The 13,143-nt window shown below is 36.2% G+C and overlaps 1 protein-coding gene across 5 annotated transcripts in view; it reads right to left on the bottom strand.

The window, feature by feature from the left end:
* The window catches only part of LOC150109487 (dnaJ homolog subfamily C member 7-like), a 160,115-nt gene that overhangs the window by 22,071 nt on the left and 124,901 nt on the right, over positions 1-13,143 (bottom strand). For all 5 annotated transcript variants that reach the window (XM_090413259.1, XM_090413260.1, XM_090413281.1 and 2 more), the window contains one exon: positions 10,420-10,493. In XM_090413259.1, coding sequence (XP_090269385.1) covers positions 10,420-10,493 — 74 coding nt within the window. The remainder of the gene's footprint in view (positions 1-10,419; positions 10,494-13,143) is intronic.

Below are 13,143 nucleotides of genomic sequence, written 5' to 3'. Positions count from 1 at the left end.
CTTGAGGTACAAACGTCTTAGGCAACATGTAATAGAGTGAGCAAGAGGTTCAAGAGTTTTGGATTTGGTCATAGCATCAGAAGAGCTGATAATAAGTGAGATGACATCTCTCCCACCAGTTGGAGAGAGAGAGTGTGACCATGTGGTTTTGACTTGGAAGATGAATAGACATACAGGTGTATCAAAGAAAAGGGAACGTATGTGGAATTATAAGGCAGGTGATTATAATAGTCTTAAGTATCGACTAGGGACAGTTCCATGGAGGGCAGAATTGGAAGGCCAGGATATCATTAGTGCTTGAGAAATTGTGAAAAGATATTTGTTAGCAGCAATAGTAAGCTGTATTCCACGAGTGAAGAAGAGGACACAATTTGGTGTAAAGTGGATGACAAACAATATCAAACAGGAATTGCAGTTGAAAAAGAGATTATGGGAGAGATATAAGGAGAGAGAGGGGTGGAGGGTAGATAAACAAGGAATATAAGATGCAGGCCAGGAGAGTGACCTGAGGAAGGCAAAATGGAATACGCGAGAAGAGATTGGCACTAAGATCCAAAGAAAATTCCAGGGAATTTTTTTTAGTTATGTGGCCAGTAGGAGGAGAACTGATTGTGGAAGAATGACATTGCGGGATAAAAATGAGAATAGAGTGACTGATGCAGAGGACATAGTGGAGTTGTTCAATGAGCACTTTATTGGAGTATTTCATCCTGGAGAAGAAGATTTTAATACTAGAGTGATAGGGCAGGTTCAGGGTTTAGAGGTGCAAGAGGAGCGTGTGTTCCAAATACTGAGTACTCTAGATACCAGTAAAGCCATGGGACTGGATGGTATTTCACCACAGGTTTTGAGAGAATGTGCTAAAGAACTGACAGCTCCATTGGCTCTTCAATAAAAGTCTGGCTGTGGGAAAGTACCCAAGGAATGGAAGAAAGGTAAGATAGTGCTGCTGCACAAGGGTGGTAGCAGACTGGAAGTGTCCAATTATAGACCAGTTTGTATGCCATCAGTAGTTGTTAAGGTCTTGGAGAAATTAGTGAGGGACTATATACAGCATTGGGCTGATGATTGTAATGTTATATATCAGAATCAACATGGATTTGTTAAGGAGTGCTCTTGCTTTATTAATATTATAATATTAATAAATCAATATTAATAATAAATTGCCTTTTATAATAAAGTAATAAGAGCAGCCATTTTTTTAGATTTTGCAAAGGCGTTTGACAGGATGCCGCATGATAAACTGATATTTAAGTTGCAGCACATGGGTTTAGATGTCGGGTTAGTCAACTGGATTCAGGATTGGCTGTCTGATAGGTATCAGAGAGTTGTGTATGGTGGGGCAATATCAAGGAGGCAGAAGGTTACAAGTGGTGTTCCACAGGGCTCAGTACTGGGACCTGTATTGTTTAACCTTTATATCAATGACATTGTCAATGGATTGCAAGGGGATATTCAGTTGTTTGCGGATGATGTGAAGCTGGGAATGGTTATCAGTAATAGTGCAGGTGCAGCAGCCCTACAAGAGGATTTGAATAAACTAGACAGATGGGCAAATGAATAGGGTTGTCTGTTTAATGCAGCAAAATGTAAAGTCTTGAAGTTTGGGAACCATCGACGGGAGGATGCATACTCAATTGGAAGAGCTATACTGGAGGAAGTAGGGGGGGTTGATGATTGATAGAAAACTGAAATTCAGGGAGCATTTTGCAAAGGTGGTGAAGGTAACCCAGAGGATTGCTGCAATACTGAGAAGGATGCTGACCTGCAGAGATAAAAGAGTTATCATTCCATTGTATAAGACCCTGATCAGACCATACTTAGACTATTGTTCTCAGGTTTGGTCCCCAGGATTTGAAGGGGATAAATTAACTGTGGAAAGGGTAAAGAGGCAGATAACAAAGATGGTTTCAGGATGGTACAATGCCAGTTACGAGGATCAACTGCAGGGAATATGGACTGCAGAGTTTGGTAGATAGAAGGAGAGGTGATATGATCGAGGCAGTTACAGGGTAGACATTGGGGAGTTCTTTCGCTTGGTCGAAGAGCAGGAAGGAGTGATGATAAGGGGCCATCCCTGGAAGTTACGAAAGGAGGCTGTATGCAAGAGGATGAGGAGTGGATTTGCATGGAGGGTGGTTGAACCGTGGAATGCATTGCCTGAGAGAGTGGTTATTGCAAGAACAGTCAATGGGTGGTATGATAATCTTTGTGTTTCCTAAAAACAACGTCCCACAATGAGTCTTTTGACTCTATGGAAGCCTGGATAATAATAATAATAATAATAATAATAATAATATCCAGAAACATAGTGAGAGTATTTCCTAATTTGATCCATTTTGTGAGAGTACAAAATGGAAATAGAAAGTGCAGATAATTCCATTTGGGTTAGTGTTGATGTTGTGTCTCAGTATCATTCAACTGATCTATTTTGTAGTTTACCCAAATGGACCACAAACTAGATGGTGGTGGGGGATTTTGAAAACAAACAGAAGGTACTGTCATTGATGTTCCCATCTCTTTACTACTAGCCAATTATTATATTGAAAAAATATGAAACCAGCTGCTTTCCACAGCAACCAGGAAACTAACTCTAATTGGTATGTTGATCAGGACTACATGAGGTTAAAGTAACTTAAAGAAATTCATCAAGAACCAATATCCAAGAATTCAGTTCAATGAGAAAATAAAAATGATAACAGAGGAGCCTTTCTGAATATCTTAAATACATGAGAACCAGACGGCATGGGATTCAAATTATCCACCATAGCTGTTTCCAATTTAGCATGAAAAGAAAAATGACAAGGCTTGTGTAGCTCAATGGAAGTGGCACTTGAATCATCTGCACTAAGCAGCTCGAAGATAGACTTACGTTCATGTGTAATTGCTGACTAGAGGAATTTTTTCTAAGTTGACCAGTTGCTGAGTTAGTCAATCTCTGGCATGGGCAAGCAGGTTTTTTTGCCCAGAAACTCGGGTTTTTCATCCCGTAAACTCAAGAAAATCAACCATAGAACCCACATTATTTCAGACATGTAACACATCTCGTAAGAGATGGCGGCACTTGTTTCCCCATCTCTTCATTGGTTGCCACCTATGATTAGTAATATTTTTGGGTTGGCTATCTCTGATTGGCTACCAATGGAGATTGAACTGCCACTTGTCTCCAAAAGCTAGATAGGGTTAAAAGCCCTCGCCTGCTCCCTATAAGGGAATAAAAGGCAATAGTTGATTATTATTATTATTATATTATAGAAAAATGACAACAAATGACTTTTTCATCCACTGTTGCTGTGAATTTTTCAAAATACTCCAATCTGAACATTAAGGATTGTGTGCCTTAGCTGGCAGACTATGCGGCTTAACATTTTTTAAAAACTTTTACAATTTTTCCTAGCCCTATATTCTTATTAATATTCCTTCACTGTTGTTCAATTCTAATCCATCACTATAATTTTATGGAATGCAGAAAAATGAGGGAGAATTTTGTCCAGCAGCAGGCCAATCCAAGTTGAAGAAGAATAAAGTTTTAGTCTAATGAATTAATTTTTCACTTGCTTTTATATCACACATCAAAATAACTCGGAGATATTTCTAGGCCTGATAGGTTGTTTCAATTAGATAACATTTTCAATTTCATTTCTGAGTCATCTTCTTAGCATGCTCTCTATACTCCTCACATAAATGATTATTGTCTTCCACTTGATAATAACTTCTTATTTGAGATGCATGCTTAATCCCCAAAATCATCCATTTTACATTCCTTATCCTACCTTTGGAATACATTTAGATATAAGATTAGTGCACAAGCAGCACTAATTCCCTTCCCACCATATTCCTCATTTCATGATATTACTCTAAGCTGTTGTTTTGAGTGATACTTGTGCCATAAAGTTTCACAAGTTAACATGATAACACAAGGAAAAGAGTTAATAATATATTTAATAGCCATATATTTCAACCTGAAAATTACAAGTCCTCATCAGTGACATTGGGTATTTAAATACAAAGTAAAACATGAACAATGGATTATTTAATAAAACAGTAAGAGCTATGTAATGCTAAACATAGAACAATACAAAGGAATAACTGAGGAAACATAGTATTATTATTTTTAAAAAGATGGTGTTCTTGCACTTACTCATGCAAGATATCACGTACGTTGTTAATAGGAAATCTGAGAAATCTGGTTTCATACAACATATAATTGATACTGACTGTAATATCTTATGATCTGAAACGTGTTTACTCAATCGTTGTCGCCATAAGTTTGGATTCATTTTTGACAAATTATGAACCCTACAACCATGTTAGAAATAATTATTTAATTTCCCAACATTTTGACCTTCATATTAAAGTCATCATCTGGAATATACACACACACACATATATATATATATTAAAGTCATCATCTGGAGTACACACACACACATATATATAAACACACACACACACACACACACAGAAACAAGCTATATTACATTTCACACAGTATGCTAAAGAGAAATGATTTAATCAATGGTTATTCTACTGGCCTGACCTCTAGTGAAAATAAAATAAAATTACAATAAATAAATGAAATAACTACATCCAAGCTATATTCTATTTAAGACAACATTAGAGAAACATCCTTTCATATAGATAGTTTTATTACAGTAAGTAATAGCTTGTCTCTGTATAATTATTTCTAACATGGTTGTAGAGTCCATAATTTGTCTAAAATGAATGCTGATCACTGCATAACACTAAAGGAGATGACCATAAGTTCAGATATTTATTTAAAGAAAGTGCTGAAGCCATACTTCACCATCCCAACCTGAATTGGAATGAATGCCTCTCATTAATGATGATATGGAAGAGTCTTATTCTAATCACATATCATTTTTTTTTTAAATAATAATACTAAATTTCCTTAGTTATTCCTTTGCACTGTTCTATGTATGAGGCATGTCCAGAAAGTAAGGTCTGTTCACAATTTACTGCCAAATAAGATATGGGGAAGAGGATGTTGTACTTACATTGTAGTAGAGAGTGACTCATTAGCTAGCTGTATGTTATCTTTTGTTGTCTTCTACAAATAATTTATATTGAGTGCTGTGATAACAAAATCCTGCCAGTTGCAAGGTTCATGGTGTGATATGGTTTTTGTTGACAGAAAACAATAGTGCAGAAGAAATTCATCAGCGACTGTGTGAAGTTTACAGGCCTAAGGTGGCATTTGTTTAAAGAAAGGCACAATAATGTTCATGATGAAGAACACAGTGGCCAGCCAAGTGTGGTGACAGATGATTTGGTGGAAAGGATGAACATCAAAATTTGTGAAAATTGTCATTTCACAATTATGGAACTTTCTTTTGAATTCCCAGAAGTTTCAGTCTCAGTTATTTATGAAATTGTGACAGAAAAGAAATTGTGTGCAGATGGGATTCAGAAATGCTGGCTGATATGGATAAACAGCAACAAGTGGAATCAGCTCAAAAAATGAAAATGAAGTAGATGAACCTTTTTCTCATATCATGACTGGTGACGAAACATGGATTTCATACAAATGTTGAATCAAAACAACAATCATTGCAGCGTCATTCATCATCTCCGAATGGCACCACATTCAAAAAGGCACCGTTGGTCATAAAAAATATGGCCACTGTCTTCTGGGACTGAAAAGGGATCTTGTTCATCAGTTTTCTTCAGCAAGGAACAACAATTAATGCATATTGTGAAACTGAAGAAACTCAGATGAGCAATTCAGCAAATTCAGAAGTTTGGGTGGTAACTTTTCAACCACCCACCCCCCACAGTCCCAACCTAGCACCTAGTGACTACCTCCTGTTCCTGCATATGAAGCAGTGGCTCCCCATCTCAGCACTTTGAAGAAAATGAGGAACTAAAGACCAGTGTGACTCAGTGGTTGAACTCACTGGCAGCGGACTTTTTTGATGTAGTATGAAAAAGCTGGTGGTGCCACGATACCAAAAATGCCTGGAAGTCAATGGCGACTATGTGAAAAAATAAAGTACAGGCAACCCTCATATAACGTGGTACTTGTACAACGCGGTTTCGATATAACACGGTCTACAAATTATAGTAACCTTTGTTCAATGATGTATTTATACAATGCGGTTTCGATAAAAACACTGTCTAAAATTGTAGTAACACTTGATCGTTTCGTGTTTTTCACTGTGCGACTGGAAAATCAAATTTTTCTTCATTAAATTTGAGTCTGCCCATATCACACAGGTAGTTGTTATAAGTAGCGAATTTATATTAGGGAAAATACCGTTTAGCATGCATGCACATCAACTGTTTACCATATAAAGTGTTTATTGTTGAAAATTGCCTTCCTTTTCTGCCAGGATGGCATATTAAAAATCATAAGTGTGTTAATCTCAAGCTGAGAGCACTTTATTTTCTGGTGAGTTACATACATAATTAATATGTAATGCATTTTTTATGTTAAAAATTTATTTTTATAGTAATGGCCACAAACTGCAAAGAAAGGGAAAACCAACATTGAAAAGAAAATTCATTTCTCGAAGAAAAAATTAAAATCATGGATCAGCTGAAAATTGGAGAAAAACCAGGAGTTGTTGCAAGGACTTTGAATTTAAATGAATCAACAATTCGAACAATCAAACAAAATAAACATAAAATCCGAGAAAGTGTTTATTGCTGGGTAAATGCAGGCAACCCAGCATGCATTGACCCAGATAAGTGCAAAGCATATGGCTCGTGTATGTGATATTCTAAAAGAAAAAAATGGAGACATCTCTAATGATTTAGATAGAAGATTGCACTCAAAAGAAAATTCCTTTGGATGGAAATCTTATTAAACAAAAAGCTCTCCAAGTTTATAAACATTTATAGTGTGCAGACCAGGTTTTCAATGTGGATGAATCCAGGTCATATTGGGAAAAAAATGCAAAAACGCACCTATATTTTGAAAAATGAAAGATCAGCTCCTGGATTCAAAGTTTTCAAAGATAGAATTACTCTACTGTTTTGTAGCAATGCACAAGGTGATTACATGAAACCAATGTTTATTAACTGATCCTCAAATCCTCGTGCTATGAAAGATTAAAATATGCACTTTTAATCTTGGGTCATATTGGGAAAAAAATGCAAAAACGCATCTATATTTCGAAAAATGAAAGATCAGCTCCTGGATTCAAAGTTTTCAAAGATAGAATTGTAGCACTGTTTTGTAGCAATGCACAGGGTGATTACATAAAATATGCACTTTTAATCTTGGGTCATATTGGGAAAAAAATGCAAAAACGCACCTATATTTCGAAAAATGAAAGATCAGCTCCTGGATTCAAAGTTTTCAAAGATAGAATTACTCTACTGTTTTGTAACAATGCACAAGGTGATTACATGAAACAAATGTTTATTAACTGATCCTCAAATCCTCGTGCTATGAAAGATTAAAATATGCCCTTTATTTTATTTTGCCTAAAATATTTATGCATTATGTACAGTGAAGTTTACGTATAATTTGTAATTTTTATAATTTTATACTATGTATTTGTTTCATAGTTTTTATGTTTTCTTAACTTATTGTTAACTTACATGAAAATGAAAGGGATATGTTGGATATGTCATTGTTGTTTATAAAGAGTAACTATTCAGCAGAGAAGTACTGTCTTGAACAGAAGAGGATGCCAAGTTTTTTTGGAAGCTGATGATGCTATAGAAGTGGAATAAGAATCAGTCTGAGAAGAGAGATTTGGTCTTGAGTGTTGAGCTGAGCATTATCAAAAGTAAGTGAAGAAGATCTGAGGTCATTTATATGAGAAAACAAGCAAAACTGCATTTTGGAAGCACTGAAATTTGACCAGGTTGCTTTCATCCCAATCAAGAGTATTGTGGAGATCAGTGTTCAGGGCACTTATTCTACATGATCTTGAAGCTTGAAATGCTTGAGCACTGCAAGGTTTATCATATGAGTAGGATGAATGGGGCATGCTATCACCAGCAAAACTATGAATAGGGTTTGCAGTCAATGATAGCAGGTTTTGAAAGTTTTTCCACTTGGTTATACTATAAATTAAAGATGCCAAGAAATTATTATATTCTGGGTTTAATTCTTTATCCAAGTGTAAGCAACAGGAGGCATAATGGACACTGCCCAATGACGAGTTGCTCAGTCCTGAAGTAACTTCACAGCTGGGCAACTCATGTATAGAAGCCAATTATTTCACATCACTTGCCTTAGTGTCCCATAATGCAAATCGCTTATATTTACAGACATGTAATGCTATGCATTATGGCATTATGGAAATGGTCACTACCCAGACTAGTTCGACCTTTATTGTGGTCTCATCAGTGGGAAATATGACTTCTGCATTACTTCACCCTTGGTATCACTTCTGGGTCTGGCTCCCCACTGATGAGACCCTAATAAAGGTCGAAACCGGTCTGGGTAGTGACCCTTCCTATAATGCATACATTATACGTCTATAAGGATATGTGTTTTGCATTATGGGATACTAAGGCAAGCGATGTGAAGTCATTGGACTCTATACATGAGTTGCCCAGTCATGAAGTTACTTCACACACAAACTTTGTTTGCTTACACTTAGATAAAGGATTAAACCAAAAATATAATTTCTTGGCATCTTTAATTTATAGTAGAACAAAGTGGAGAAACTTTCAACATCTATCTATAATCCAGAGTATTTTAGTAATAAGGTGTCATGACTCTTGACTACTAGTATATGGAAATATGACTTCTGCATTACTTCAACCTTGGTATCACTTCTGGGTCTGCTCCTATTGATGAAACCTCAAAGGATGAAATTAGTCTGTAAGGATATATGCTTTGTGCTATGGAATACCAAGGCAAGTGATGTGAAATCACTGGCTTCTATAGTCGAGTTGCCCAGTTGTGAAGTTACTTCACGTGCAAACTTTGTTTGCTTACACTTGGATAGATAAAGGATTAAACCAAGAATATCTATAATTTATGATAGATTAGGTAAGAGGGTGGATGAAATGACAGAGCCTGAGAGACACCAGTATTGGCAGGGAAGTCTGAGGAGAGAACACCATCCACTATTACATGTAAGGATCAATCTGAGAGATTGATCGTTACATGTAATAGTGGATGGCAGTCAAAATGATAACTTGTTGAGAAATCTTCGATGCCAGACATTATCAAAAGTCTTGGAGATGTCAAGAGCAATGGCACAGGTTTCTCCAAACTTTTCCATAGAATGGGTCCAAAGGTGCATGACATAGGTCAGGAGATCTTCTGTGGATCTAGAGTAGCAAAATCCATCCTGGTAGTCAGTGGCACACTCAGGATTTAATCTTGGAGGGGGCCGAGCGCTCAGGATTTAACATTGGGGGAAGGGGGGGGTGAGTTGAATAGACGATTTGCGAATACACACTACGCATCACATACGACCTATGACTGAGCATCTGCAGTGATTGCTAATTCATAAGTAGGATAGAAAACACAACATAAATAAAAAAAATGGATTTTAATTAGGGAAAGATTTTTGGAAAATTTACTAGTGTATTTTCCTTTTCTCTGCGGGGTGCCCAGGCCCCTTGGACCCCCCCCTCTAGGTGCATTACTGCTGGTAGTCACTAATTAGATAGCAGTTCTCAAGATGTTGATAATCTTCTCTATTACTTTAGACAATACTGATGTGAAAGCAATAGGTGAATAGTAAATAACTTAATGGTAAACATTTATCTACCTTTTTTGGGAACTGATTGTAAAAGAGCTTTCTTCTGCGCTGAAGAGTGGATGCCAGCTGAGTACAGTTTAGTGAATAGATGATAGAGAACAGGTGTTAGTTCAGGAGCACATCTCTTGAGCATAATGGATGGGATTCAAAATTTGGCTGCCTTTGTGATATCTAAGTCATTCAAGATTCTTCTGATGTCTTTCTGGCAGAATGCCACAGCAGGGCATGAGATGCAATGTTGTAGGTAATTTGCTATAGTCATCCATGTAGGAGTTAAAAGAGAAGAATAAAGCCAGGACATGAGCTTTGTCTTTAGGTAATGTTACAATGCTATTATTCACTCTTTTCCTTGTGTTATCATGTTAATTTGTGATTGATCCAGGCTGTTTACTGAGCTTTCTATAATCATTGGCTTTGTAATTCCATGTGTGTGTGTGTGTGTGTGTGTGTGTGTCCATGTCCTTTCCTTGTAGAAGCCCTCATATTGTTGGCCGTTGTGGTAATTAACTCAAGATTGCTTCTTCATCCAGAAGCAGATTTCACCTCAATCACAGTAAAATCCTCCTGATAAAATAATCAAATAAAAAAATTTTAAAAAATCTTATTAAGCAGCCTTAGACTAAACACTGGTTTAACATGCTGACAGATAACAGTAGTAATAATGCTAATAACTTCCTGGAAAAATAATTTTGTAATCAGAAGAAAATAGTTTTGTACTCACCTTTTGTTCTTTCCTTCCTATAAAGTTTTTCATAATCAGATACAGCTTCCTCATACATCTCCATATCTGAATAACTAAACATAAAACAAAAAAGCAAAGATTATTTAAAGTGATCAGTTCATCATTCACTTATGGTTTGTAATGCAGATCCTTAGGAAAATTAAATATTATAAACCTCAAAAACACTAAGCTGTTTAATTGAAGTCTCAGCTCTGGGAGTGGAAAAAGGGCAAAATTATTCCTTTGCATAAGGGAGGTTCTAAGACTACAGCAGCAAATTATAGACCAATCAATATCTCAGGCATGGTAGTAAAAGTACTAGAAAAATTGGTAAAAAAGAGAATTCAAGAATGAGTAGATAAAAATATGATACTGTATGAAGGTCAGCATAGCTTTGTGAAGGGTCAGTCATGTCTTAATCATTTAGACATTACTAACTTTTTATAATAGAGTAACAGGCTGAACTGGATAAAGGAAATGGCTACACAATGATTTTGTCAGATTTTGCAAAGGCATTTGACAGAATACCACATGGAACACTATTATTCAAATTAGAACAAATGGGAATGGATATTACATGGGTTAAGTGGATAGCTACTAGACAGATATCAAAAAGTGATATATGGAGGGGCAGAATAGAGACAAAAACAGGTGACTAGTGGTGTGCCACAAGTTTCAGTGCTGGGACTATTGCTGTTTAATTTGTACATAAATGATATAGGAAATAACCTAAAAGGAAATATTCACTTGTTTTCTGATGATACAAAATTACATAGAGTAATAGTTAATCAAACCGATGTGGAGAGCTTTCAAGATGATTTAAATAGGATGTCAGTATGGGCAAAAGTTAATGGGTGTCAGTTTAATGTCAAGAAATATAAAGTTATGCACTTTGGGATAAATAGATTACAAGGCGTTTATCACATTGATGGCACTGTACTCCATGAGATAGATGAAGCTAGAGATTTAGGAGTGGTGGTAGATAGAGAGTTAAAGTTTAGTGGACATATTACTAAGGCAGCATATAAAATTACTTGGCTAGTGAAGAACACATTAACAAGCATTTAATTCCTCTTTATAAGCCTTGATATACCCACATCTGGATTACTGTGCTAAGTCTAGTCCCCTGGGTTTCTTGGGGATATGGAAGCAGTGGAGAGAATTCAAAGGTGAGTGACCAAGATGATGAGTGGCCTGTGGAATGTGCTCTATGAGGATAGATTGAAAGTGTGTGTGGATTGCAGAAGTTGGTTGATAGGAGAAAAAAAGGGAATATGATAGAAAACATTTTAAGTTGTTTAAAGGGTTTTATAGGATAGATGTAGGGGAAATGTTTCAGCATTTGGCTAGAGGGACCAGAACAAGGGTCATCCTGGAAGATGAATAAAGGTGTGGTCAGTAGGGGGTGTGAGGACTTGATTTTTTGCTTAGAGAGTGGTGAATGAGTTGCCATAGTCAGTTGTTTAGTGCTTTTTCTGTTAATTGGTTCAAGGAGAGGTATGATTGTGTGGATAGATTAGGTCTCCTGCGATAAGTGTTTGAACTCCATGAAGGTTCCCGTATAATAATAATAATAACTAACACTCCAGAGTCCTGATATCACTTTGGTCATTCATCTTTAGACCCTCTCTAGCGTTTCCACATCATAATGAAAACTAAGCAACCAAACTTGAGCACAATAGCCCATGTGTGGTCAATGTACTTTTTATCACAGCAGCAATATAATGTGCAGTCTTTGCAACACTTATGTGTCCTCAGAACTTTATTCCACTGTCTACCCTCACCCCAAGATCTTGAATCTCAGTACAGCTCAACCAATACAGTACATAATCTTATATCTCTGTAACCCAAAGTGTAACACCTTGCATTTATTAATACTAAAACTACAATCCCACTCATCTCTCCAAGCTAAAAGTCTATTTGAATCTTCCTGTAGAGAATTAATATCAGCAATACTCCTGATAATTCTACCTAATTTTGCATCATCAGCAAATATTTGAAGATATAATCTGATGTATTTCCTAATATTTTGTTGGAATAGTGTAATATTAGTGTCATTGTCATCAAATTCTTGACATGTACCCTCAAGGGATGTACAGGATATTACGATAGTGCTGTATGAAAAACTTACATCATTACTAACTTCCTATTGACAGTTTTCCTATAAATTAACCTGTTATCTGTCAAGACTCCAATATTATCAGATCTTATATTTCTTTCTTATAAGGCACGTTTTACAGGATCAATCAAGACCCAGATCTTGGTCTTCCTCCAGGTCTTTATCCTGCAATCCTGGAAAAGAACACTTGTTTTGCTAACTTATGCTAACCAAATCTTCCATTCTGTTTAAGTGGCCATACCACCTGAGATTAGCACTGCTAACACATTCCTGAATATTAACAATATCAAGTTCTTTCCTAATATCCTCATTTTTAATATGATATTGCCACTGATACCATCTGTTCACTCCCCTAATATTTTTCAGAACACACGTACCTGTTGTCTGTAGTGAAGTGTTTTATTTCTAACCTACATCTCAGATCCATAAGTTAAAATTGGTTTGAACACTGTCTTATATACAGTTGGTTTAGTGTTTTGACTAATCTTTCTCTTATTCCATATAAATTTATTCAGTTGACTTCCTACCATATCAGTTTTGCTAATTCTGCTGTCTATTTCTAAATTTAATTTGTCATCTATACTAAAAAGATTTGCCTAAATAGC

Source organism: Typopeltis vanoorti, chromosome 2 (genome assembly GCF_054136105.1).
Source record: "Typopeltis vanoorti isolate ZY-2024b chromosome 2, IOZ_Tvanoo_1.0, whole genome shotgun sequence".
NCBI classification, from domain to species: Eukaryota; Metazoa; Arthropoda; class Arachnida; order Uropygi; family Thelyphonidae; genus Typopeltis; species Typopeltis vanoorti.
Note: the sequence above shows the minus strand (reverse complement) of the source record. Positions and strands in the feature narration are given on the sequence as shown.